General features: G+C 41.4%; 1 protein-coding gene across 4 annotated transcripts in view; it reads left to right on the top strand.

The window, feature by feature from the left end:
* MGAT4D (MGAT4 family member D) overlaps positions 1-26,612 on the top strand; it is a 263,615-nt gene that overhangs the window by 85,860 nt on the left and 151,143 nt on the right. For all 4 annotated transcript variants that reach the window (XM_033939678.1, XM_033939670.1, XM_033939662.1 and 1 more), the window contains 3 exons: positions 2,886-2,932; positions 7,427-7,540; positions 24,151-24,226. In XM_033939678.1, the coding sequence (XP_033795569.1) occupies positions 2,886-2,932; positions 7,427-7,540; positions 24,151-24,226 (237 nt within the window). The remainder of the gene's footprint in view (positions 1-2,885; positions 2,933-7,426; positions 7,541-24,150; positions 24,227-26,612) is intronic.

Here is a 26,612-nt window from a genome sequence, read left to right as displayed (position 1 = left end):
AAAGCGTTATTCTAAGACTGATCCTATAACTTGGGGACACATTAAAAGCTTGAGTGGCCAAGCCATTCTCACCTTGAAAAAGACTGAGCATTGCAGATCTTCAGAGGATCCTCTACATTTATTGCTATTATACCTTAATTTACCTTCTTTGAATTGTAGTTCTGAAATAATTTATAATTATGCTTTATTGCGTAATCTAATAGGCCCATTATGATATTTTGTTAGCTGTTGTATTATTTCTTTATTATTGTCTCATGCATTGTTCTCAGAAAAGAACTCTTTGTTTATCCCATAATTTTATGTACTGTAACACCTGTCGCAGGTAATAGGCCTGTCCTACATGTGGCAGTGATTTACATTTTTTATTATTTGCTGACACATCACAAGTTCTTTTAATAATTTAAATTTAATTTGAGAACTTGGCCCTTGCATCACACTCAAAGAAGACAAAATCTGTCTTGTGTATTCATTGCTTGTATCACCTTCACATATATTTGGGCTTTTTAGGGTTTGCACTGGACATTTCTTCTTCATCTTAATGCATTTAATTCTAGGTTACTATGCCCGGCACTTCTGGGTATAGGGAAAGTAATCTTGAGGTTCTCTTATTTTAGGGACATTTAGGGATTTTTTTGATTTGCCTCACATATCTACTAGGGAATGCTAATTAATGCCAGGCCTCTCAGTCTGGCTTAGGAAGATATAGGGACTCACATTTTTTATTATAATATATGCACCTTATTAGTAATTATTGAATATATGATGGATATGCGTGTGACGTGTTTGGGGCCCCAGACTGTGTGTGTGAGAATGTGTTTGATTAGATGCGTGAATTGTGGATGTGTCGTTATATTTGAAATGTGCATACAAAAATAAAACATTACTACCAACACTTTAGATTTTGAAACTTCCAGAGGCACTATATGGAAATGGTTAAGTTAGCGCCAAGGGGAATAGGAAAGATTTCCCAACTAACAAATTTTATGACTGAAGATGAAGTATCATATACCATGTTTACATCATGGTGAAAAGTAGCCAGAAAATTACCCTGGGATACCATGACCATTTATACCCCCATAGTAGCAAATCATAAAAATCTGTCATATGCTAGGGTACAAAATTGTACTAGAAATTGCATTAACAGTGGCTAGCTTTGTGGAACTGTTCACATTTTGCAAATATTTCATATATTATTGCTCCCCTTGTCCTGCCTGCAGATGTTCCTGCTAATTTAACACACAATACCCAATGCTGTCTAAGTAGATTAGTGCCCACATTAGTAAATAAAAAGCAATTGATTAATCCCAGGATTACTAAAGAAAAACGCTCTGTCTCTATCACCTCTGATAGTTATGCCTTAACTGACCAGTGTTATAGTAATGTTAACTTGCTCTCAAAAGCTGAAATTATCTCTTTGGCTGTCTCTTTACCTGGATTAGCATTATATAATCATTAGCTTGTGCGATGGCAAAAAAACATTAATCATACCTCACACGCACTTAGCTTGCTAAATCAAGAACTACATGAAATACAGACAGCTGTGTTAGACAACTGAGCAGCCATAGATTACATGAATCAGTCTCTATTATGCGTCAAGATAACTTACCAGAGTGGTGGAATGCTCTATGGTCTGGCCAGTGGTTCCAGTCATTTTTCAGTCTACTCATTGGAATAGGTCTTTTGATTACTCTCTGTTGTCTTATTCAATGCCTGCCTTCCTTGTTTGCTTTATGCATCAGTCCATATTGCAAATTATCCCGAGCAGATTTGTCTCACCTCTATAAAGCCCTTAAAAATAGTTAAGTAAGGGGAAATGTAGGAATGCCATTCTGAAACAGGGCGAGATCGGCACACTGATTTCACCGCCCCTGTGTAAGAATTATGAATTATTCCCATTCCCTCTCCCGTCTTGCCATGTAGCCGGCCACTCTAAAGCAAGAGAAAATGTTAGCACCTTGTGACAGAATGCTGAGGCATTCCCCCCCTCCCCTCTTGTCACAAGACCCCTGTCACATATTAACCCATATCTTAAGCTGTCCTTATTTGGAAAGGACATCAGCTAACAGACATTGCATTGCATACTGCAGGGGTCTCCAAAGTCCCTCCTTAAGGGCCGAATCCAGTCGGGTTTTCAGCATTTCCCCAATGAATATGCATGAGATCTATGTGCATGCACTGCTTTCACTGCATATTCATTGGGGAAATCCTGACAACCCGACTGGATTCGGCCCTCAAGGAGGGACTTTGGGGACTCCTGGCATAATGCAAAGACTCAGGTTCTGTCCACGTGTTAATCAGGCCTTTGCCTAAGTTCTGAGTTGGAGGGTGATCACGAGGTAACGCACGAGGCAAAGGATAGGTGATCACGATGTAAAAGCATGTACCTGTTTCCACCAATGTAAAAGCATGTACCTTTGTATCCACCAATCAGATGTGTAACGAGGGAGTTACTATGATGTCATGTGCATAGAAGCATAATAAAAGGGACTCGGAGCTAGCCATTGGCAGCGCCTCCATCCCAACTCATAGCCTGCGTGTGTGTGTTTGATGTGTTCAATCCCTACAATTGATAAGAATCATGTTAATGTCCACTACTGTGGACAAACAAGCTAGTTGATTAGCATTATACAGTAGAAGTTTCCAAGGCCTTCCTTGTTTTAATTTTTTTGAGGCCGACATGCAGACATATTGAGTAAGTGATGAACATTAGATACCGGACCATATCTTTCAGAAGCATTTTTTTCTGAAAAACCCCCTGCATTGTTATATTGGAAAGTAGTACTTCACAGCCTCAGCAAGAAGTTCAGTTTGGCAAAGAAAGGCTGAATTTTTGTTCTGAAGTATTGTAACTCTGCTTATTTAAATCAATTATTTTTCTTTCTCAGAGTAACGTTCAGTATGTGAATACTATTGCAGAAACAGTTATACATGCGTAAGTATTGCAAGGTACATTCTCAAAGTTTTGTAGTTTTACATTGAGCTGTTGTACAGGTTTTACTTTGCATGTTTGAGATTTTAAATATTTATGCTTCACTGTGGTCAAGCAGAAATGTCAGTCCTGTTGGTGGATGACATCAATACACTGTTCTAAGAACTTAAATGCCACAGGTGAGTAAAAGCCTGAGAAGGGCAATTGTCTAAATTGCACTTAAATGGCAGTATCAAATGACTGCTATACAGTAATGCAGCTCCCCAGTTTTAGAGCTGCTGACATTCTTCTCCTGACTAGATAGCTCTAGTCAAGGGAACAGATTGTTCTCTGGGCCTGGCCAGAGGAAGTACCACATGCACATGAAGAAGGGCCTGAGAGAGACTGAAAAAGTGCTTCTGCAGACAAGCAGCATTCTCCAGAAAGGTAAGTAGCCACAGAGAGGCAGAGCTGGGAGGAGAGCGTTAAATGGAGCATGTAAAGGAAATAATGTTCTGAAATAGGCGTAGTGCCCACAAACTGGATTCTGAAAACCCCCATACTTGACACTAATATGCCTGGCAATTTTAGACCTGTCTCTAACCTACCCTTCATCGCTAAGATCCTGGGAAAAAACACTTAAACCAATTTCACTCTTTCATCGACAAACAAGGAGTCCTATCTGCCTTCCAGTCTGGATTCAGGAAATACCACAGTTCTGAAACTGTCCTTCTCGACATCGTCGCTGACTGCTGGAAACTCATGGGTAAGGGTAATGATGTCCTTCTGGTGCTGCTGGATCTCAGCGCTGAGTTCAATACTATTGACCAGGTTTGCCTCATTGAAAGGCTTTCTGAAATTGGAATCCAAGACATTCCACTAAAATGGTTCACCTCTTTCCTAACAGATCCCAAAGCGTTCTGCTAAACGACATGCTATCAAAACTTAAACTGATCAAATTTGGTGTTTTACAGGGTGCTCTGCTATCCCCCCTATTATTCAATCTCTATGTTAGACCTGTCTTAGACATAGTCCACAAATATCAAATACAGATTCACTCCTTCGCGGATGACATCCAACTGTACCTACCACTAGGAGAAGCCCGTGACGCCCAGATTGCAAAACTCCTAAGCTACCTCTTGAAAATCAAAATCTGGATACCTGTCAACAAATTACATCTAAATCCCTCCAAGATGGAACTCCTTTGGATCCGCAAAGAACGCTGTAACCGTGCCCGTCTCTCAGTGTGCTGGAACTCAACTACTATAATTGCAATAGACCAAGCGCACAGCCTAGGAATATTCCTTGAAGCAGCCTATCGCTTTTCAACCTTATCTCTCAGGTGGTATCTTCCTCATTTTACTACCTATGTCAACTCTGAAAATTAAACAACTACTTTTCAAAGTCCGACTTCACCCAGCTACTCTAATCCTTAGTACTCTCCTGCATGGATTACTGCAATGCACTATTCAACGGTCTCATGGCAAAGAACATACAACATCTCCTGCATGTTCAAAACACAGCAATCAGGCTTCTATAAATGCCATGCCCGTGACCCTAGCGTCAGCTCATTGGCTTCCCATAGCCAAACACTGTCTTCAAGGACCTGATGCTAGTGTTCAAATCTTTGCATGACATAGTGCTAGGCTATGTGATGGCTAAGCTTCCTCCATACATGCTGAACTGGACCCTCCACTCCCAGAGTGAAATACGCCTCAAAACACCCCCTGGTCATGCCCTTTGACTTTAAACTGCCAAATGACGTTCCTACTTCCACTTCATACTGAGCCACTGAAATCGACTGTCCCCGCAGATCAGATCCCCTTGATGGACTACTCAACTTTAGGAAACCAATAAAAACATACCTCTTTACCTAACCCCTGCCCTTGACCAGTGAATCACAAAGAAACAAATATTGGTACCAGAATCCAGTATGTGTCACATAAGAAAATTTATATTATAAAATCTTGTACTGTACTGTACTATGGCAAATCCAACCTATAAACTGTCTATGTGTGTCAATTAGGATAAAACTTGTACTGAAAAACTTACACTGTAAGGATACCTATGGCAAATTGTAACAGTAAACTATATATTATGAGGTACATAATTTAAAAAAAAAAAGTCTAAAAACCCGCCTAAATCTGCACTTGGACAATCAAAAAGACAGGTCATCCAAGTGCCAATAATTGAACAGGGCTTTTTTAAATGTATCTAAAACTAGCTTAGGATTTTCACGGCCTCTGTGCACCCAGAGCTCAAAGAGGCATTTTTGGAGGAGTGGGTAAGGCGGGATATGGGCCAACCTACACTTAGTTGTCCAGCAGCCATAATTGAAAAGTTTGACAGCTGGAACATAAGAACATAAGAATTGCCGCTGCTGGGTCAGACCAGCGGTCCATCATACCCAGCAGTCTGCTCTCAAAGACCAGTGCCCTATTTGAGTATAGCAGGAACCTATCTAACCTTTTCTTGAATCCCTGAAGGGTGCTTTCCCCTATAACAGCCTCTGGAAGAGCGTTCCAGATTTCTACCATTCTCTGGGTGAAGAAGAATTTCCTTACGTTTGTACGGAATTAATCCCCTTTTAACTTTAGCGAGTGTCCTCTCATTCTCTTCACCTTGGAGAGGGTGAACAATCTCTCTTTCTCTACTAAGTCAAAACAAGTATAAGTTCCTATGAGCGTCGGGAGCAGTGCAGAGCATTCAGCATGCCGGCCTGCACTAGAAACCACTTTCGCAGTTTTGTAAAAGGTGGGGTTAATTTGTTGTCCAAAATTACACCTAGTAATTTAATAGTAGCAGCCATTTGAATTGAAATAGATTGAATACATATAGTGACTATTAATTCCTCTTTGTCACTGCATGGAAACAAAAGTGCTTTTGTTTTTCTATATTTAAAGAAAATTTGTTTTCATATAGCCAGCGACTCATTTGTTCCAGTTTTTGATTAGTTTCTTGTATTTCTTGAGAATTTAAGGGGTGTAAAAACTGTATGTTATCTGCATAAGCAAAGACTGTAAAGCCTATTGATTGTGCCAAGCTTAATAACGGTGCAAGAAAAAGATTGAATGAAATCAGGGATAGGATAAATCCTTGAGGTACTCCAAATGATTGAGTGTGAGGTCTCGATGCAGATCTGAAAAATAGGAGATGAACCAATCTAGAGGCATTTTGGAGATCCCTTCCTCTTCCAGTGGTCTGACATCTCTCTTCCTCCTTCCATCACTCTTCTCTGGAAGCTAACATCTCTCCCTTCCATGAGTCATCTCTCCTCCCCCCAGTGTAACATTTCTCCCTCCCTTCCTCATTTCTGCCCCTTGCAGTCCAACATCTCCCCTTCCTTCCTCCTTTCTGGCCCACCTCCTGGTCCAACATTTCTCCCTTCTTTCTCTACACCAGTCCAAAATTTATTTCTCTCTACCTCCTGCATTCTTCCTCTCCTCCAGTCCTCATTTCCTCCTCCAAACAACATCTCTCCCTCTCCATGAGTGCTTCTTTTCTTACTCTGCCCTCTCCCCCTTCCCCTAAGTGACATTTCTCCTTCCCTCTTTTCTGCCTTCCCCACCCAACATCTTTCCCTCTCTCTCTCTCTCTCTCCATGAATCCAACACTTTCTGCCTGCTGCACGTGTTCTCTCTCTCTCTCCCCTCACCCCCTTCCTATTAGTGTGACATTTTTTCCTCCTTCCCGCACCCCCCAGTTCATCTCTCCCTCCTTGCATCCTCTCTCTGCCCCGACTCTTCTCTCCCTCCATCCCATGATCTGCCTTCATTTGCGCCCAAAGGATGTCACCAGTGGCAGTCAATCACATATACTACCCTGCCACTGCCACTGGCATCTCCTCTCTACTGCAGGCGCACCTCTGAGGAAACGGAAGTTATGTCAGAGATGGTGGGCCGCAGTAGAGAGAAGATGATGGTACTGGCGGCAGGGCAGTGTATGTGATTGGCTGCCAGCATAATCATCCTTTGGGCCACAACTGAAGACGATGCTGGACTGCCAATTTTGGGGGACCCACTCTGATGCCTATGAATGCAGCAATTAAACATCAAAGCTTGTAACTATATAGCTCAATGTTTTGTTATTTTGCTTTTTATTCCCCAGTGTAAAACAGATTATTTTGTTTTCTATCCTGTCATCCCCAAAGAGCCCAGGACAGGTTATAGGTCTAAATACACAATATGCAGTTAACAGGTTACAATTTGCCACAGTTTCAGTACAAGTTTTTTCAGGTACAAGGTTAAGAACTGGTAATGATAACTTCTGGGTTTTCTTTTATTGCTTTGGCTTTTATTTTGGACCTAATGGCAACAAAGGTTTTGTTACATTAACCATAGGTTGAACACAGATCAAAAATTAACATAAAAGAAACTGCAGTATTTACACTACATGTGTTTTACTATCGGCTAAGACTTTTTTCTTTGAGATCCCTGGGTCTCCATGCCTACATTGAACAGTGCTTTTGATACTCCTTCTGTTCTATCAAGACATAAATTATTACTGTTTTAATTACAGCTTTCCTAATGAAGTCAAATCTGGAGTGATTGAGGTCATCTCCCCTCCTCCTGCTTACTACCCAGATTTCTCCAATCTTAAAGAAACCTTTGGAGACTCCAAGGAGAGAGTGAGGTATGATGGTAACTTGTATAAAAAATGCATTAAACATTATGGTCCTGATTCTCAAAACGGCGTCCCAATTGTAGGCAGCAGTAGGCGTCCTACCACCATCTAAAGGACCAATTGATGCGGCAAACAACACCTACAATATAGGTGTTAATGTGCATACGGAGGCATCTAGGAGTAGATAAAGACAGACTGTTCACACTCTCCAAGGTAGGGAGAACGAGAGGGCACTCTCTAAAGTTGAAAGGGGATCGATTCCGTACAAACGTAAGGAAGTTCTTCTTCACTCAGAGAGTGGTGGAGAGCTGGAATGCTCTTCCGGAGTCTGTTGTAGGGGAAAACACTCTCCAGGGTTTCAAGACTAAGCTGGACAAGTTCCTGCTAAACCGAGACGTACGCAGGAGAGGCTGGACTCATTTAGAGGACTGGTCTTTGACCTGGGGGCTGCAGCGTGAGCAGACTGCTGGGCAAGATGGACCACTGGTCTGACCCAGCAGCGGTAATTCTTATGTTCTTAGGAAGGCCTATGGATCCCTAAGGCTGGCATAGGCGTGGCTTAAGCTGGAAGTGGCTTTAGGCATCCATAGGCATGCCTAGGTGCTTCTGTAGACGCGAGTCAGATGCCTTAAATGTAGGCCTGTAAAATGCTGGCCTATATTTAAAGGTCCCCTTAAATCGCTGCTGGGTAATAATAAATTCAAGAACTAGTGTCCCAAAATGGTGAATCACTCGACAAAAACAGGAACGCTGTAATCATAGAAACACTTTATAAGTTTACTAGAGGAGCTCAGAACCGTGAGTTGGTATGGAAATCACAAACAGGGATAATCCCTAGAATATGTTTCAGCGTGTCTATCATTGCTCCATCTTGAATTTGTATAAAGTTTCATATGATATGAAACTAAATCAATAGAAGTATTTATAAATGAATTGTAAATGTTCATAGACAAACTTTTTTTGGTGAATTTTCAGAAGATTTATAATATGTAAACTTCAACTTAGCTTGCTTATAAATCAAAGCGAGATAGAATTTGTCTAGCAAGAATTTGTCTAGCAAGACAAATTCTATCTCGCTTTGATTTATAAGCAAGCTAAGTTGAAGTTTACATATTATAAATCTTCTGAAAATTCACCAAAAAAAGTTTGTCTATGAACATTTGCAATTCATTTATAAATACTTCTATTGATTTAGTTTCATATCATATGAAACTTTATACAAATTCAAGATGGAGCAATGATAGACACACTGAAACACATTTTAGGGTTTATCCCTGTTTGTGATTTCCATACCAACTGAGAGGAAGGAGAAAATCATGGAAAACTCTGGCATAAAGGAAAATACACTTATAAAAGTCCTTGTATGATACAGGTGAAGCACATTAAATCCTTTGGATACTCTAAAGGTGAAGAAACCAGACCTCAAAGAAGGAAAATCCCCTTTTTCTCCCTCCTGCACTAATAAATCAGTATATTAACAATTTAAAAGACATTTCTTACTACATTTGCCAGCTAGCATATACTGATTGGGAAATACCCTACTTAGCTAACTGCTGGGCTAAGCGAAACTTATGAGAAGGAACAAACAAGCAAGTAAGACGTAACTCAGTTGCATGGCAATAGGGCCTCACATCTGCCAGGATATTATGAAAGGATGACCACATCTTGGTCAAGAATGGAATTCTAAAGAAAATTATTTAGCAAGAGTATCTTGTGATAAAGGCAGGGCTTGGAATTGCTGACGTGGTAGGATTAAAAGGACATATGTGGGAAAAGGATAGGTTTTCTGGTAAACAGGACATGCATATGGTATGACACAGATATTATGAACCAATTAACAAATGTAATGACGTGTAAGTAATAACCAATAAAGATTTATCATGTGATTTAGACCAACGTGATGCTGGCCACCAAGAAATGTATAAAAACAGGCATGTAAGAGGAAGTAGGTAGAACAGACATCAGAGGATCCTCAGGCCTGAAGATTACATTCTGTTACTCTATATGCTGAATGATTTATTCTTGTAAGCTGTTACTGATTTGTTAATAAATATATTTATTGATTGATACCAGTATATAGAGTGTGAGGTCTCTATCTCGGGGTAGGCCTGGACAGCTGGCCGACCTCACAACTCACGGTTCTGAGCTCCTCTAGTAAACTTATAAAGTGTTTCTATGATTACAGTGTTCCTGTTTTTGTTTTTGTCGACTATATTTAAAGGTGTCTGTACAAAAAAAACTAGTCGCGATTATGGATGTGGCGCCTACCAGTGATTGACATGCAGTAGGTGCCATTTCCAGAATCGGGCCCTGTTTTGAAAATGTGGACTTTTAAACAGTTGCTTAATTTGTTGTCTTGGTACAGTGCTTTTATATGTTACATAAGATACTGTGTCACACTTCTGGCATTGCTTTCTTTAAATTGTTTTACTGTGGAGATCCAGCAGTGTAGGCACGAGTGGGCCTGATTGAACAGAGGTTTGCCTACTTTGGATTCAGATCAACCCCAATGCCCAGTATAAGATGTTTGGGGGGTATAAGCTTCTTCTAGACCAACCATGATTGCCTCTACCTCCTTCCTGCTGCCACTGCTGTTTTCCCTGCTCAGCGGCAGCAAAACAACATAAAGCAGTCAAAGGGCTACTAGCCCCATCCTTTCTGATGTCGCCTCCCTGTTTTAGTGCAGTCAGCAGCTGTGCATATAGAGGTTGCTGTCCCATAACTAAATTTATGTTGTTTTGCTGCTGGTTCTAGGAAGCAGAAGTGGCTGCCATGTCAGAGGTCAGGAGAGCAGAAGATAAGGGTGGACATGGAAGGGGAGAAAGAATACCATATGGAAGGGCAGAGAAAGAGTAGGGAGATTCTAAATGGAGATTAGGCAAGGGGAAATGTTTAATGGAAGTTGAGGATAGAAAAAGAGGGGGAAGTGCTGGATGAAAGGGGTTAAGGATAGAGTTAGTGAAAGACTTAATTGGATTTATTGATTTTATATACCACATTTATACCTTAGTATCAAAGCAGTTTACACTTAACCAGAGTGGATCTATATTGTTAACTGAAGATGGAAATAACCGCATGTTAACTTAAAGATCAATTTCTATGCTAAACATGACTCTGTATATCTAACATGCTTTATGTATGCCAACCTTGTTACCCGTTCTGAGCTCATAGGGGAGGATGGGATATAAAACTAACCAAATAAATAAATATATACAAAATTTATTAAATGTTCAATTCCATTACAATAAAAATTTCAAAAACATATTAATTAGAACATTGTTGGAATAACCAAGTTTTTAAGAGTTAACAAAAACTAAGATAAGAAGAAGCCGCATAGAATTCTTCAAACATAAACATCCAGCCTGTAAAGACAGGGGAATGAAGCAAAAACCAAACTGTCGCCTTACAGATGTCCTGATGCAAAACCAAGGAGTGCTTAGCCCAAGTACCTGCTTGAGTGCTTGTAGAATGCGCTGCTAAAAACAAAGGATCCGCCTTGCCCTGTATCAAACAAGCTGACACCGTCGCCTTAATCCATCAAGCAATAGTAACCCTGGATGCCGCCCTTGTCCTTATGAAGACCCCCTATTAAAATAAACAGGTGGTTCGTCAGAACTCCTGGTTCTCGGCCAAGTAATGGCAGAAGATTCTCTAGAAATCCAAGCAATGTAAACGCTTCTGTTCCTCTGACCCAGACTGATCGTTGAAAACCAGAAAGGAAATGGCCTGATTCACATGGAAAACTGACACCACCTTGGGAAGAAAGGAAGGAACCATCTGAAGTATTACCTTTTCCTTAAAGAACATCAAGAAAGGTTCTCAACACGAAAGTGCCTGCAATTCTGAGATGCAATGAGCCGAAGATAAAGCCAAGAGAGAGAATGCAAGATGAGATCCTTCAATGAACAACCAGATAAGGGCTCGAAAGGGGCTGCTACCAATCCTGATAAGATAACATTGAGGTTCTAAGGCAGAATGGAGCCCCCCCCCCCAAGAGAAAAGACAGCATCCGGAAGGGAAACTAGAGCTTGACCACAGAGAAACTCCCAAAAGCAGGACTAGGTCGCTAGCTGGACCTTCAGAAAAGATAGGGACAAGCCCTTGTCCAAACCACTATGTCAAAAAATCCAGAATGTTAGGGGAGCAAGGCGATAGCACCCTAGCTCTCAAAACTGTGCCAAACTCGCACAGAAGCGAGCGAAGTTGACCTCTTAGAATGCAAAAGATTAGTATTAACCCTTTTAAGGCAGTTGTGACATTCAAGAGCCAAGCTATAAGCGAGAATCATGCCAGATCCTCCATTCGCACTGGATCCTGAGTTAACAGATCCCCACAAATAGGCAGTTGCAGGGGATCTCCACCAGTAATCACATAAGGTCTCTGTATCACGTTCTGTGTGGCTAATCTGAAGCCATCAATACCACAAGACCAGTGTGCTGCTTGATCCGCTGGATGGCTCTGCCCAATAGAGGCCATGGAGGAAACACACAGGAGCTCCTGCAAAGGCCAAGTCAGAACATGTGCATCCAGTCATTCTGTCTGCTGAAGAACAGACTTAAGGCAATATACAATGCTAACACTCCACCAGCTGCATTATACAGAGAAACATAGAGACTAGGCTCCACTGAAACTGTGAGGTTGAGTTCCACACAGTCCACAGCAGAAACCCTGCTCACTATATGCCAATAAGGTGGACCTAGCATGTGAGGCTAAAGTTGCAGAATTCAAGGTGATAAGCTCGACTGAAACCAGCCAGGGCCACTATGCCTGGCTGAGGTCCTGATGCACAACACTTCGGTAAAAAATACCATGGCATATGCAATTTTCTTTTACAGGGTGATGCATGCTATTTTTGCAGAGATGCCTGGGTAAAAGGGGGAGGAACTGTGCCTGGTACATGCTCAGAAGAGCAATTGCTAAACACAACTCCTCCCCCAATTCCTCCTTTCAAAATTTTAGAAGTCCACAGCTTGCCATCAGCTGATTGCGGCAGGGAAATCCCCGATCAGCTGAGTCAGCAGGACTCCCCAAAACCGCTGCTTCAGGGAGTCCTACTGGCTCACTGATCAGGGCTTCCCCTGCCATGATAAGAACATAAGAATAGCCTTACTGGGTCAGACTAATGGTCTATCAAGCCCAGTGGCCCGTTCTCACGGTGGCCAATCCAGGTCACTAGTACCTGGCCAAAACCAAAGGAGTAGCAATATTCCATGCTACCGATCCAGCCACTTCCTCCATGTCTTTCTCAATAATAGTCTATGAACTTTTCCTCCAGTAACTTGTCCAAACCTTTCTTAAATGATCAGTTGAACCAGCAGGGAGAGCCCCAATTCCTCTTTCTCCCTCCCTTCTACCCACTGATCCCCACAGCCCCCTCCAAGGACATGCTCCCGCATCCCCATACCTTGAATGAAAAATCAACAGGAGGGATGCCCACTCCCTCCTGTTAATAGGGCTGTTCTTCAACATGGCAGACATATTCCCCCTCCCAGTGCATTTAGAAGGAGAAAGGGCCTGCCGATTTTTCATTCAAAGATACAGGGTTTGTGTGTGGGAGGGTGTCAGGCTCAGTGGAAGGGGGGTTGAGGGGATCAGTGGGTGGGAGGGAGGGAAAGATCGATGCTCTACCTGCCGGTTCAGCTGATCACAGCAGGGAAATCCCCAATCAACTGAGCAGGCAGGACTCCCCAAAGCCGCAGTACTACTATGACTACTACATTTCATTTCTACACCTCTACTACACATAAGCAGCACTGATCAAATTACTCTGTCCAAAAATACTAGGACTAGGGAGCATTTGCTTTTATTGGATGTAAAGATCTCTAAGAGAAACTTTTGACTGTCTTTCTGTTTGTTCATAATATGTAATATGGATATTTCTCTTTTGGATTCTTGTCAAGATATATTGTTCCTTTTGGTCTGTATATTATTTTTTGTATTGATAAAAAAAAATTTTTTTTTAAAGTTCAAAGAGTTTTATTGATTTTATGAAGTATAAAATGACAATTCCAACAATATGAGTGTCCCCCAAAAGGGGAACACAGAGTAACAATGAACATAAACATATGTAAAGTGCATCAACAATGAAATAATAGCAGTCTTGCACCAGCAAATGTCGTGAAAAGAGATGGGTAATACCAAAAGAAAAGGGGCTAAAAGCATGAGAATTGTTATACATACATATCAGGATTAGCAGTAGAAAGTAATCGACCACAGGGAAATGAAAGGGGATATAAGATATGTTACATTACCAGTAATATAGTGATTAATATCTCCAAGCATGTGATAAAGGAGAGAAGAAGATAACAATAATAATAAAGGGATATGTCAAAGATCTGACTTACAATAATCGAGTAGAAGAGACCAAGTTTTAGTATATGAGGCCAGTGAATTGTGTTGTTCAGCAATACTACGTTCAAATTTTATAAGTAAACAAATTGAATTCCACCATTGATTAGCATGTAATTTAGGAAGTATCCTTCCAATGTTGAAGGATAAGGGAAAGAGCGGTAAATAGTAGTATAAGTAATAGACGTTCATGATGGATGGGTAATGGAGAGGTGAGTGTTAATGTACCTGTGAATAATAAATCTAATGAGAAAGGGTCAACAATACGGAAAATGCAGGTAATGGTAGACCATATACTCTTCCAGAAAGAGGAGACATGAGAACAATTATAAAGCATATGGTATAGAGAGCCATCAGGGGATTTACAAGTCCAACAGCATCCATCATAAGATTTATTAAATTTAGCCGATTTAGCTGGGGTCCAAAAAGCACTGTGATACAGGAAAAAGGCAGTCTGTAAATGTGAGGCTGATCTAACTGATTTCAATAGTTTGGGCCACATATGTACCCACAATTGTTCAGTGAATGAAGAATGTAGCGATGAGTCCCATGTAGCTATAGTGTCTAAAGGAGGAGTTGTGGTGTGAGATTGGATGTATTTATACCATTTGGATGTCTGTACTTTAGTGGCAGAGTAGGAGATAATCAAATCAGGTAAATCTGGAGGGTCATGAAGAGAGGAAGGAGAAGGAAAGGCAAATTTAAGACAGTGATGAAGTTGAATCCAGAGGAAGTATTGTGATTGAGGGATTTGGAATTTGGCTATAAGGTCGGAAAAGGAAATCAAGAGATCATTAATGATGAGATGGTGAAGAAATCATACTCCACATTGTTGCCATTTTTTCCATGCTACCACCTCCTTGTTTATTTTGATATGCAGATTGTTCCATATGGGGGCTGCAGAGGAATTAGCCCATTTATTAGGAAAAATAGAGTCCATATAACAGATCGCGGTCCAAGTACTCATGAGAATGGGATTCTCCTTCACAGGTGCCGGGATGGTCAGACAAGGAGCGAACTTGAGGTGGAACGGATCGGTCAAAGTATGTTCAAGATGGAACCAATTGAGATAAATAGAGAGAGGTGCAAGGTCCGTCCAAAGAGATCCCTGCGTCATCAGGAAAGCCATGTGATAGCTTCTAAAACAGGGGAAACTGACACCCCCCTGCATGCGGGGGCTTTTCAATTTTTTGAGTGTGATTCTGGGTTATTTCCCATGCCAAAGGAAGTTCACAAGTAGCTTCTCCATGCGAGCATATACAGAATGAGGGAGGAGAATGGGAAGCACGCTGAGAACATAATTAATTTTGGGGGCAATCATCATCCGAATAGTAGAGAGACGTCCTAGCCAAGATAAGTTGAGAGGGGACCATTGGCGTGTGCAATTGAGAATGGTAGATATGAGGTAGTCCGTATTAAGTTGTACAGTGGAGTCAATAGAGGGTCCAAAAGAATAATCCAAGAAATTTGATTTTTCGGGGAGACCATAGGAAGCTCTGATTGGTGACATCAGATTGAACATCGATGCAGTTTAAAGGCAAGATTTCGGATTTAGAAATATTCAGTTTATAGTCGGAAATCACAGAGTAAAGATGAATTTAAGAGAGAACAGAGGGTAAAGATTCAGGAATGACATAAAGTAAGACATCGTCCGCATAGGCAGATAGTTTGGCAGAAAAGGAATCGTGATGGAAGCCCACAATTTTGGGATCCGTTCTGATAGCTGTTAAAAGAGGTTCCAGGACAAGATTAAAAAGAAGAGGGGAGAGAGGGCATCCCTGTCTCGTGCCTCGAGAGGGAGAGAAAGATTGAGTGAGGTGGCCATTTATCATAATTCTGGTTTGAGGATGGGAGTATAGGGTTCTAATCATCCGTATGAAGATCTCAGAAAAGCCATACCATTTAAGTGTGTGAAAGAGAAAAGACCATTCAATGCAGTCAAAGGCTTTTTCGGCATCAAGAGCCATGATTAGAAATCTGTCAGGATTAGAATCAGTGTGGTGAATGATGTGAGAGAAAAGGCGAGTGTTGTTGGAAGAATATCGGTTGTGCAAGAAGCCGGATTGATCAGGATTTATCAGATAAGGTAGTACAGATTGTAATCGGGTAGCAAGAATTTTAGCAAAGATTTTAGCATCTACGTTAATCAGAGAGATGGGACAATAATTCCTCACCTCTTGGGGGTCTTTGCCAGGTTTTGGGAATACAATTAAGGTGGCTTCAGTGAATGAGCCATGAGCACTGCCTTCAGAACAAAGATAATGAAAGAAGGATAGCATATGCGAAAGCAACGTGGGTAAGAAAGCTTTATAAAATTCAGTGGTCAATCCGTCCGGTCCCGGGGATTTATTAGAAGCCAAAGAAGAAGTTGCATCCAATAGTTCCTGTGCAGTAAATGCTTTGTTCAGAAGAAGAAGGTCAGAAGAAGAGACCATGGGGTGTGGCATTGAAAGAAAAGAATCCACTAGAGAGAAGGAGAAGGAGGATTTGGAAGAGTATAGTGATTGATAAAAGGATAAGAATTGGGAGGAAACAGCAGAAGAACCAGTAAGAAGGGTGCCGGATGGATCTTTTATAGAAGGTACAGAAGTTTTATCCTGCATAATAAGTGGATGCCTGCACAAAAACTGATTAAGCTGCTGAGTAAAGAGTTATATTCAAGGCGGAGCTTGCGAAGGTCCATGAGAGCTGAAATATTGGATAAGTCAGATGTATGTATTTTTTTTAAATTCAATTTTCTATACCATTCTCCCAGGGGAGCTCAGAACGGTTTACATTAATTTATTCAGGTACTCAAGCATTTTTCCCTGTCTGTCCCGGTGGGCTCACAATCTACCTAATGTACCTGGGGTAATGGGGGGATTAAGTGACTTGCCCAGGGTCACAAGGAGCAGCGTGGGTTTGAACCCACAACCCCAGGGTGCTGAGGCTGTAGCTTTAACCACCGCCACACACTCCCAATGTATCCCAATGTATCGATTCCGCAGAGTGTGTATACGTTGTTCAAGGTCACGGAGGCGTCTTTTTCTTTCGGAGTGAAAGCGAGAAGAAAATTGGATGATTACCCCAAGGATATAGGCTTTAAAAGCATCCCATGTATTCAGCCAATTAGTATGTGAAGGTAAATTGATGGTAAAAAATTCAATAATTGCTTCTGTGACAGTTGATATAAAATCAGTTTCAGTAAGAAGAGACGAGTTAAATCTCCATTGTCTGGTACTGGATGTCAAAGAAAACTGATTGCATGTCAAGGAGATGCAGCATGGTCGGACATGGTGATATCATGAATGGCAGTAGAGGTTAAAGAATCAATAAGGGAAGAGCTAGTGAGGAAATAGTCAATGTGAGAGTAGGTGGTATGAGGTGCAGAGAAGAATGTGTATTGATCGGTGTCTGGGTGATGTAATCTCCAAGGATCAATGAGATGTAGTTGTGAAATGATATCATGAAGAGTATACCAGGAGCGGGTCTTCTTGTACAGGGCATGTGATTTTCTATCTCTATGAGTGTCTAGAATGAGATTAAAATCACCTCCAATAATAATAGGAGCATTTGGGTCTTGAAGGATATGAGTGGCGAGATTAGTGAAGAAATCAAGTTAATTGGTATTAGGAGCGTAGATGTTAATGATGCGAATGGGTTGGTGAGAGATGGTGAGTTGAGTGCTGATCCAGCGGCCATGCATATCGTGAGAGCTGGAATCAATTGAGATAGAGGGATGTTGGCGTATGAGTATGAGGACCCCATTTTTCCCATTAACTGCAGGGGAGTAGAGGGGTGGAGAGTAGCCTTTCATGGTGAATTTAATGGAGTCAGAGGTAGACAAATGCATTTCCTGTAGGAAAATAATATCAGAATTGGCATCATGCAAATAGGATAAAATTTTGCGTTTTTTGACACAGTTATTAAGACCCTTGACATTGAGAGAGGTGAATGTTAGGGGCATGAAAAGGTGGTAAATAGAGTATCAGCAAATGATGTCATACTGCAACAAATAATTAATATAGAAGTGACACAATATACTAGAGAGCTACAAATCAGCAATGCAAAAAAAAAAATCAGCAATGCAAAAAAAAAAATCATATCCTTATCTCAAAATGGCAGCAAGTGCTAGCAAGAAAGAAGTACAGATATTCTTAAAACAAATGTCAATGTAATGCGCTGCAAAAGCAGTAACTAAGCTGTGGATGACTGGGGATTCAAGCCAGGTGGTCAAGCATAGACAGCAAAAAACAGCAACCATAACATGAGTTAATAACAAACATCTTCTGTAAAAGATACATTAAATTGAGCAGAGCAAATTGGTCTAGAAGGGCAGTCAGCAGAAGGAGACAATCAGCAGTAGAAAGTAGGAAAAGGAGTATGAGAGCAAGGCTCATTAAGGTTAAATCACCCATGGTGAAGGATTAAGCAGTATCGAGTGTAGTGAAAGCAAGGAGAGTGAAAGTATAATATAGGTCATAGAGGTTAAAGAATAATCTTTAGAGTAAACATAGTGGGTGTGAGTGAAATCAAGTTTAATTGAGATGCAATGTGCCATGAAGGGAGAGACAAACAGAACAAATCATTGTAATTAAAGGGGATAGAATGTAAGTAAGGAGTTATATAAGGAAGTGAGTCAGTTAGCATTAAGATTAAGAGGTAAAGAGACAGGGAGAAAGGAATCGGGGCAATGCTTGAACGGATCAGCGAAGCAGGATTTGCGCAAAGAGGTTTAAGAAGAGTGGAATGGAGGGAGTACTAAAGATGTAGGTAAAAAGTATAGAAGGAAGGAGGAAAAAAGAGAGGTATATAAGAGAGGAATAGAGAACAGGTAAATCGGATATTTATAGCTAGAAAAGGCTAAAGCAGGGACAGTAAGAACGATTGGAAAACTGCCAAGAGGCAGACAAGGCATCAGGCTGTAAGGACTAAGAGAGACAAAATGGAAGCAAAAAGAACAACATAGGTCAAGTCGTTTGAGATTGAAGAGTCCAGAAGCTAGAATGCAGTCATACAGCGTCAATAGAGGTCGGAGATTTTTCTTCAATGAAAGTGGCGAGCAGGTCCGGATCGGTGAAGTCCCTGGTTTGATTGAGATAGGTGACTCTCATTCTCGCGGGATAAAAGATGCCGAAGCGTGCGCCCATGTTCTTCAATTGCGGTCGGAGACCCAGAAGCTGTTGTCTCGATCTAATGGTGTTTTTATGCAGGTCAGGCAAGAACAGAATTTTATTACCTTCGAAGGTGAGCGGAGAAAGAGAGCAAGCCTTTTGTATAATTTCCAGGACTTGCTGGTATCGAAGGATTTTAAGGATAATAGGCCGTGGCCGTTGATCACATGGTTGTCTGGATGATGGTGTGCGATGAGCCCGTTCAATTTCGAAGTCCTTTGAAAATTGAAGATTCAGTAGGGAGGGAATGCAAGATTCCAAGAAGGTGAGCATATTATTACCTTCCCGTCCCTCCGGGACTCCAAGCAGTCTCACGTTGTTCCGACGCGAGTGGTTACTCGCGTCCTCAAACTCCAGCTTGATGGTCAAGGTTCGCTTGACATGTGTTTGCAGTGCCTTGATGTTGGCAGCAGCGGTGGCCGATTTAATTTCAAGTTCGGAGACTTTTGTTTTAAAGGTTGAGAGATCAGTGTGGATAGTGGTAAGTTCTTCTTTCATTTCTGTTAGCGCCTCTTTTGTGTCGGTCATGATGTCCTATAGTGATCTGATCACTTCCCATATATCCAACATGGAGAGAGCCTCCTGTTTGTCAGGTTTTTCCGACGAGGATTTAGCGGGCGATTGGGGTTCAGGCTTGTGCCTCTTGCCTACTTTTGTCGAAGCCATAGTGGAATAAGTATAGTCTGCTGAAATTAGTAAAGATTTTTGCAGATAATCCGTTCAGAAGAGGAAAATAGTAAAGGTTGCTGGAGCTGATCTAATACACGACCATCCTAGTCGGGCTCCACAGCGCCCCCTGTATTGATAAAAATTTAATAAAATTTCATGCAAAAAAAAAAAGGACTAGGGAGCATGAAATGAAGCTACTAAGTAGTAGACTGAAAACAAATCAGAGGAAATATTTCTTTACTCAGCATGTAATTAAATTCTGGAATCTGCTGCCAGAGAATGTGATGAAAGTAGGTACAAAAAGGGATCATTTCTTAAATGTCCATAAATCATTATTAAGATGGACTTGGGAAAATCCACTGCTTATTTCTTGGATAAGCAGCATAAATCTGTTTGACCGGGGTTGGCCAGTGTTGGAAACAGCATACCAGGCTTGATGAATCCTTAATTTGTCCCAGTATGGAAACTCTTATGGTCCTCGGGATAAGTGAGTTAGTTACCCAAAGTCACATGCAGCTTGTAGCCACCCTGCAGCCCAAGACCTGGGCTCAGTAGCGCTCCCAGTGGCTATACACAAAAAGTGCACCGGCGTGTGATCCGGACTGGAATCACCCTGCAGGATTTACAAAAAAGGAACTGAAATCAAACAAAACCACAAACGCAGTGGTAGCCTGGCAATAATGAAAATTTAATGATCAAAATAACCAAAGGCCAAAACAAACTAAATAATGCAACTTGCAAAATTCAACCAAAACAATACTCAAAAGGAAAACTGAGAAAAACTCAGGATTTTCTTTCCGGTCAAAGTCAGTAATTTGTTCTGAAATACTGCTCTCCTCAGAGCTACTTCCTCTCAGAGTTTTCACAGCCTGCTCCCTAGCAGGAGGTAAAAGAAAATATAGTCCTCTGCTTTGCTGCATAATATTCACAATTCCAAAGAAACAAAGCCTCCAGCAGCCGTTAGAGCACTGCCGGGAAAAGGAGAGTGCCCTAGGTTTGCCTGTCAAAAGCTCCAATACAGCCTTCAAAATCCCTCCCTGGGTGTTAGCAAACCTCTCCCCAAAACAAAGGCACTTTCAGCTTCTTAAACAAGCAAAATGCAAAGAGTCCAAAAGAGTTCCAAAAACAAAAACTCACGGTTTAGGCTTGCACCTGGTTGATAAGCCTACTTCCATGGGTTCAAGAAACTCAGCTAACTCCTTCTCAGGTAGTTCTCCCTGAAATTCCATGGGCATCTCATCTTCAGGCACTGTCAGTTCTAGAGGTGTCCCAGCTTCTTCTACTTCCATGGGTGTACAGCCATCACCCCTGCTTGAGCCAGGGAGGTCATCATGGGAGAGAGACCTCAACTTTCTCCCTATCCTGCCTAACTGCTTGATACAAACTGCTGGTTTAGCTAGGGGAGGGACATGCCCTGCTCTGCCTGAGTCAGAAGTAGGGAACCAAACCTCTCTTGGGCTCTCCCGGTGGTGACCTGGATACAGTCTGTTGTTTTTATCTTTGGATTGTTTTTACTGTGGAGCATTGGGTCTCCCTTTTTGTTTTTTTTGTGAATCAACTGGCACTGCCAGGTGGAGACAAGGTACTTCAGAAATGCAGAGCACAGTATGAACCTGTATTGTTATTATTAGGTTAAACTTTTGCTATCAAAATCTATTTCCTACCTACATTTTAGGAAACAATTGAAAACCTTTTTGTTTTCTAGGTTCCTGGGGAATTGATATTCCAAATTCAACTGTATGATATTTAACTTTTTATAAACCACATTGAACTTTACAGTTATGCTGTATAGAAGCTGATTTTTATGTTATGTTATGGCTTTAGGTATCTGGCCAATTGGAGTCTTAGGCTACTCCCAGTGCATCCCAGAATGCACTGGGAAGAAGGCCTAAGACTCTGGTTGGCCGAGGTGCCTAAGGCCAATCAGGGCCTTAGGCTCCTCCCTGGTGCATCCCAGAATGCACCGGGAAGGGGAAGGCCCACCATTTTCTAGTGGTGGGCCTGCCAGCCGGAGGGTGTACGTCTCCCTCCAGCCAGACCTTCTGTTTACAAGATACGGGGGGAGTTGGGGTGGTCTCCCCTTTAGAGGGATCATCGGGTGGGTGGAGGAGTGATCACCAATCAGTTAGGGTTCTCCCCTAAAGGAACTCGCTCTGGGATGTACACCCTTTCACAACCACCCTCATAGGTTAGGTCATTCAAAGATTAGTGACCCTCCAGGGTTAGTAATTCTGGTGGCTCCAGTTTGGCTGCGTCAGCAGTGATACGCAGATCTGGTTTGGCTGCAGAATGAAAAGTATCTCAAACTGCTACTTTATTCTATTCGTCTCTCACAAGATCCATTTGCCATAGAGGATCCGGAATGCTTATGGCATGGCTCTTGAATGAGCAGCCCTAGCACAGAAGGATTACTCAGAAGTGGTCATAACTACCCTCTTAAGATCTAAGAAACCGGCGACTGTTATGTTTTAGCTCCGGTTGATAAGCAGAATGTGAAGCCTTTTAGGGTTCCAATGTCAGTGATCCTGGCATTTCTTCAAGATGGCAATGAGAAAGGTCTGGCAGTTAATTCCCTTAAAATGCAGTGGCAGGCGTTTTGTGCTTTCGGTCTCGAATGATGAAAAAAATTTTGGCCTCTCGTCCTGATATAACCAGATTTTTGAAGAGTACTTTGCAGCTGCATCATCTTGTGAGACTGCCATTTTCTCACTTTGATTCTTAACATTGTTTTGCATGCCCTCAATAAGGACCCATACAAGCCCTTACAAGAGGTGTAGCTGATGGCTCTTACCTTTAATATAGTTTTCCTGGTAGCTATTGCCTCAGCAAGAACGGTCTTGGACCTGCAGGCTCTGTCATGCAGAGAATCTTGCCTTAGATATATGGAGGCTGGGGGTCTCGCTGTGCATGGTACCTTCCTTTCTGCCAAAGGTGGTTTTGGTCTTCCATATAAATCAGGAAATCTGACTAACCACGTTCCACACCACGGGTTGGAAGAGAATGGATAAAGTCCTTCTCCATTATGTCGAAATGACAAAATGATTTTCATCTTTCAGCTCATCTCTTTGTTCTAATGAGTTCTAGCCTTCTCTGTTCCTTTTCTAATTCTGCTCTTTTATGAGATACAGTGACCAGAACTGCACACTGTATTCGAGGTGCGGCCGTACCATAGAGTGGTACATAGGCATTATAATATTTTCATCTTTGTTTTCCATTCCTTTTGTGATAATTCCTAATATTCTATTTGCTTTTTAGCCACCGTCGCACCTACCCTGTGAACCATAAAAAAACCACACCAAAATGTCCCCCATTGCATCCTCCACAGAACTTGTCAGACCCTCACAAAATCCAGTGTAATGTGTTCTGAATGAAGCCAATGCAAAATGCCACAAATGTTTCCCATTGCCCTACAACACTACCCTTTGAAAATGAATTGTGAACTGAATGAAAAACACATCAGAAAGTTTTATGGCATATCTTGCAGAAAAATGGAAAGTCAAAAAGTAATCTTTCAATTAAGTAGATTTTTGAAGTGTGCTTCCTTTGCACGAAGGCACACCCTCAGCCTTGACTGCCACTAATCTATTGGCTTGTCAATGACACTGCTTCAGCTTAGCCCAAACAGAGATGAGGCGCTGTTTAAGGTCTTCGATGTCAGATATTGCTGTCTGGTGGACGTGTTCCTGTATCAGCTCCCAGATCCGGTAGTCAACTGGGTTTAGTTCTGGTGAATTCCTAGGCCAAAGTTTTGGACCAATGAAGTCTGGGGTCTCTGTATGTAGCAGTTCTACAGTGTCCTTTGCTGAATGTACCGGGGCATTGTCCTGTTGGATAAAGTAGTCTCCCGACATGCGGCGGATCACTGGCAATAGCTTCTGCACCAAGAGGACATCCCAGTAGTATGTGCTGCTGTTCTTAAACACAGGATTGCCAAAGAACAGATCTGTGATTCAGAATTTTGAGATTGCAACCAAGACCATGACTGACTGGCTGAAGGTCGGGTAGATCCGTAGTAGGCATTTGGCATTAACCTCACGCTTCAGTGTTGTTGAAGGCACGTACAGGCGATCTTTCTGTGTGTTAATTGATAGAGCTACTGTAAATATCTTTTAATCTATAAACATGATGAGTGATTGAGTCGGTGAGTTTGCATGCCCCGAATCACTTGATAGTGAATCAGTTGCTATTTGCAAATCGTCCAGAGAATCGGCCAACAGCGACTGAGTCACTATCTTTAGTGAATCTGGGCCTTGATCCTCCCACTGCCCCTGGTACATTAGATAAGAGTCGGAGCCCACTGGGACAGACAGGGAAAAATGTTTGCGTACCTGAATGTAAAACCGCATAGGCTATAAATGGTATATAATACTAAAAATAAATAAATAGTGTATTGTATTGTGTAATACAAACGTCTATAACAAATTTATTTATTTTTTTCCCAATATTTAGATGGAGAGCTAAACAGAATTTGGATTTTAGTTTCTTAATGCTGTATGCTCAGCCTAAGGGAATGTTTTATATACAGGTAAGTTTGCATAGCATGGAGGGAACCTGTATAAGAATACTTCACAAAAATATATATTTCAAGTATGTTTTATATAATATATATATATTTTTTTTAAACCTTGAAAGTTTATTGAAAATTTTATAAAATACAAAAGGGAAAGTGGTACACAAGAAACACAGTACTCAAAAATATACATTCAGGATGTTTGGTGTCATATAATAATTACGACAATGTTGAAGAGGGAAGGGTACTACAGTGGTACCTTGGATTACGAGCATAATCCATTCCAGGAGCATGCTCGTAATCCAAAATGCTCGTATATCAAAGCAAGTTTCCCCATAGGAAGTAAGGGAAACTTGCTTTGATATGTTTCCACCCCCCACCTTCCCTCCCCCGAGGCCAGCAGCGCTGCTCCCCCCGAAGGCCCCCCCCGCGAACCGGCACCCTCCCCTCTGCGATCCGGCACCCCCCTGCCGCCATCGGCACCCCCCCTGCCGCCATCGGGCACCCCCCCCGCCGCCATCGGGCTCCCCCCGTCGCGACCTGAGGTCCCCCCAACCCACCCGAACCCTCTTCTTACTTTTCTGTAGCCTCTTCAGCGGCACCGGCACCAGCATGTCCTGTGCGTGGTGCCGGTGCCTGAAGATCTGCTTCCTGTGCTGGGCCTTGAGAGTTCATGTTCGACGTGAGAAGGAAGAAGTTAAAAAGAGAAAACAGCCAATAGGTATATGAATAGAAGATAAAGGATGCAGTGAGAGTGTTAGGTTACAGGGAATTCAAATATTCTATAAAATCGGCCCATTTAATAAGTAAGTAGAAATCAACAACTCACGTTTGTGTTGGAGAAGTACTGATTATAACCAAAAATGTACAGAAAGAGTATCAAATGATTTCCAATTAGAGAGTATAAGTCTTAAAGCTATGATGATGATGAGTGTATCAAATAGTGAGTGTTGAGTAAGAGGTATATTAATTGTCAGTGCATTTGATTTTAGCAATATAATCGAAGGAGAAAGATTAGATTTAAGTTTAAATATTGAACTAAGGATAGACCAAATGCCTAACCAATAGTTTTGTAGAAGTGGACATTCGAAAATTATGTGAAATAAAGTGCCAGGAAGGGTCTTACAGTTCCAGCATTTGTTAGTAGGGAGTAGACCAGCTGCATGAAGTTTTTGGAGTGTCCAAGTTGTCCTATGGTGTAAGAAGAACATAGATTCGATCAAATTAGCAGAGGAGATGGTTCTAATGCCTTTAGACCAAATAGCTGACCATTGTCTGTCATGGATTGGGTGTCCCACATCAAGTTCCCAGACTGCACGAAGGGAAGTATCCGTGTCCATATAGGGAGTGATAAGCAATTTATAAAATTGGGACGCTATATGGCCCGCTTCAATAAGTCGAGAACAATGAGGAATCAAGGAAGGGGTTTATTTTATAAGAGAATGTAGAATTTTTGATTTTGAAATTACAGTGGTAATTTGCAACAAGTTTCAAGTTTTATTAATGTTTGATGAATCGCTTATATAAATTTTCTAAGCGATGTACAATTTAAAAGCCACTAGATAGTGGTCTCACGTACAATCACAATACATACTACATTGATCTATTAACATTTTAGCAATCGAAATAGGGACAAACATGAGTGAGGAGGAAAGGGGGGAAAAGTTACAATTTCATTTTCTGTTGGAATTTACATAAAGGGGAAAATACAATAGGGAGGGTAGGGGATTAATGAGTTTGAAAATCGTGACAAGATGTAAGGGGTCTAAAATAAGCAGTATTACACATCAAAGGCGTCTTGAAACAAAAAGGTTTTTAAGATTTTTTAAAGGATAAAAGATCTTTTTCATTTCTAATATAACTTGGCAGAGAATTCCATAATTTAGGGGCCATAACGGAAAATATATCATTTCTTCTTGTGCCGATGATTTTCAAGGAGGGAATTGTCAGTAGGTTTGAGGAGGAAGATTGTAAAGAGCGTGGAGTATTATATGGGATAATCATTCTTGAAATAAATTGTGGTTCGTTGAAGATTAGTGTTTTATATACCAAAAATAGAATTTTAAAGTTAATTCGGTGGGAGATAGGAAGCCAATGTGATTTAATCAGTAGTGGTGTGACAAGATCATATTTTTTCGCTTTGTGGATTAATTTTATTGCCGTTGATAGAAAGCCGAGGCTGGCAATGCAAATTTGTCACGTAATTCCGCAAAGGTTAGAAGTTGCATAATTGGTGTACAAAGATCGGCAAGAGACCAAATACCCAGTTTAGACCAACTTGGCCAATATATTGGCATCTTGTCAATTAAAAAGCGTGGATTGTGCCATAAAGAGACCAAAGATGAAGTAAGGATAGATACATCCAACAATTTATCTAATTCAAGTAGGCATGAGACCGATT

Source organism: Geotrypetes seraphini, chromosome 1 (assembly GCF_902459505.1).
Source record: "Geotrypetes seraphini chromosome 1, aGeoSer1.1, whole genome shotgun sequence".
NCBI classification, from domain to species: domain Eukaryota; kingdom Metazoa; phylum Chordata; class Amphibia; order Gymnophiona; family Dermophiidae; genus Geotrypetes; species Geotrypetes seraphini.
This window is presented reverse-complemented; position numbering and strand designations above follow the sequence as displayed.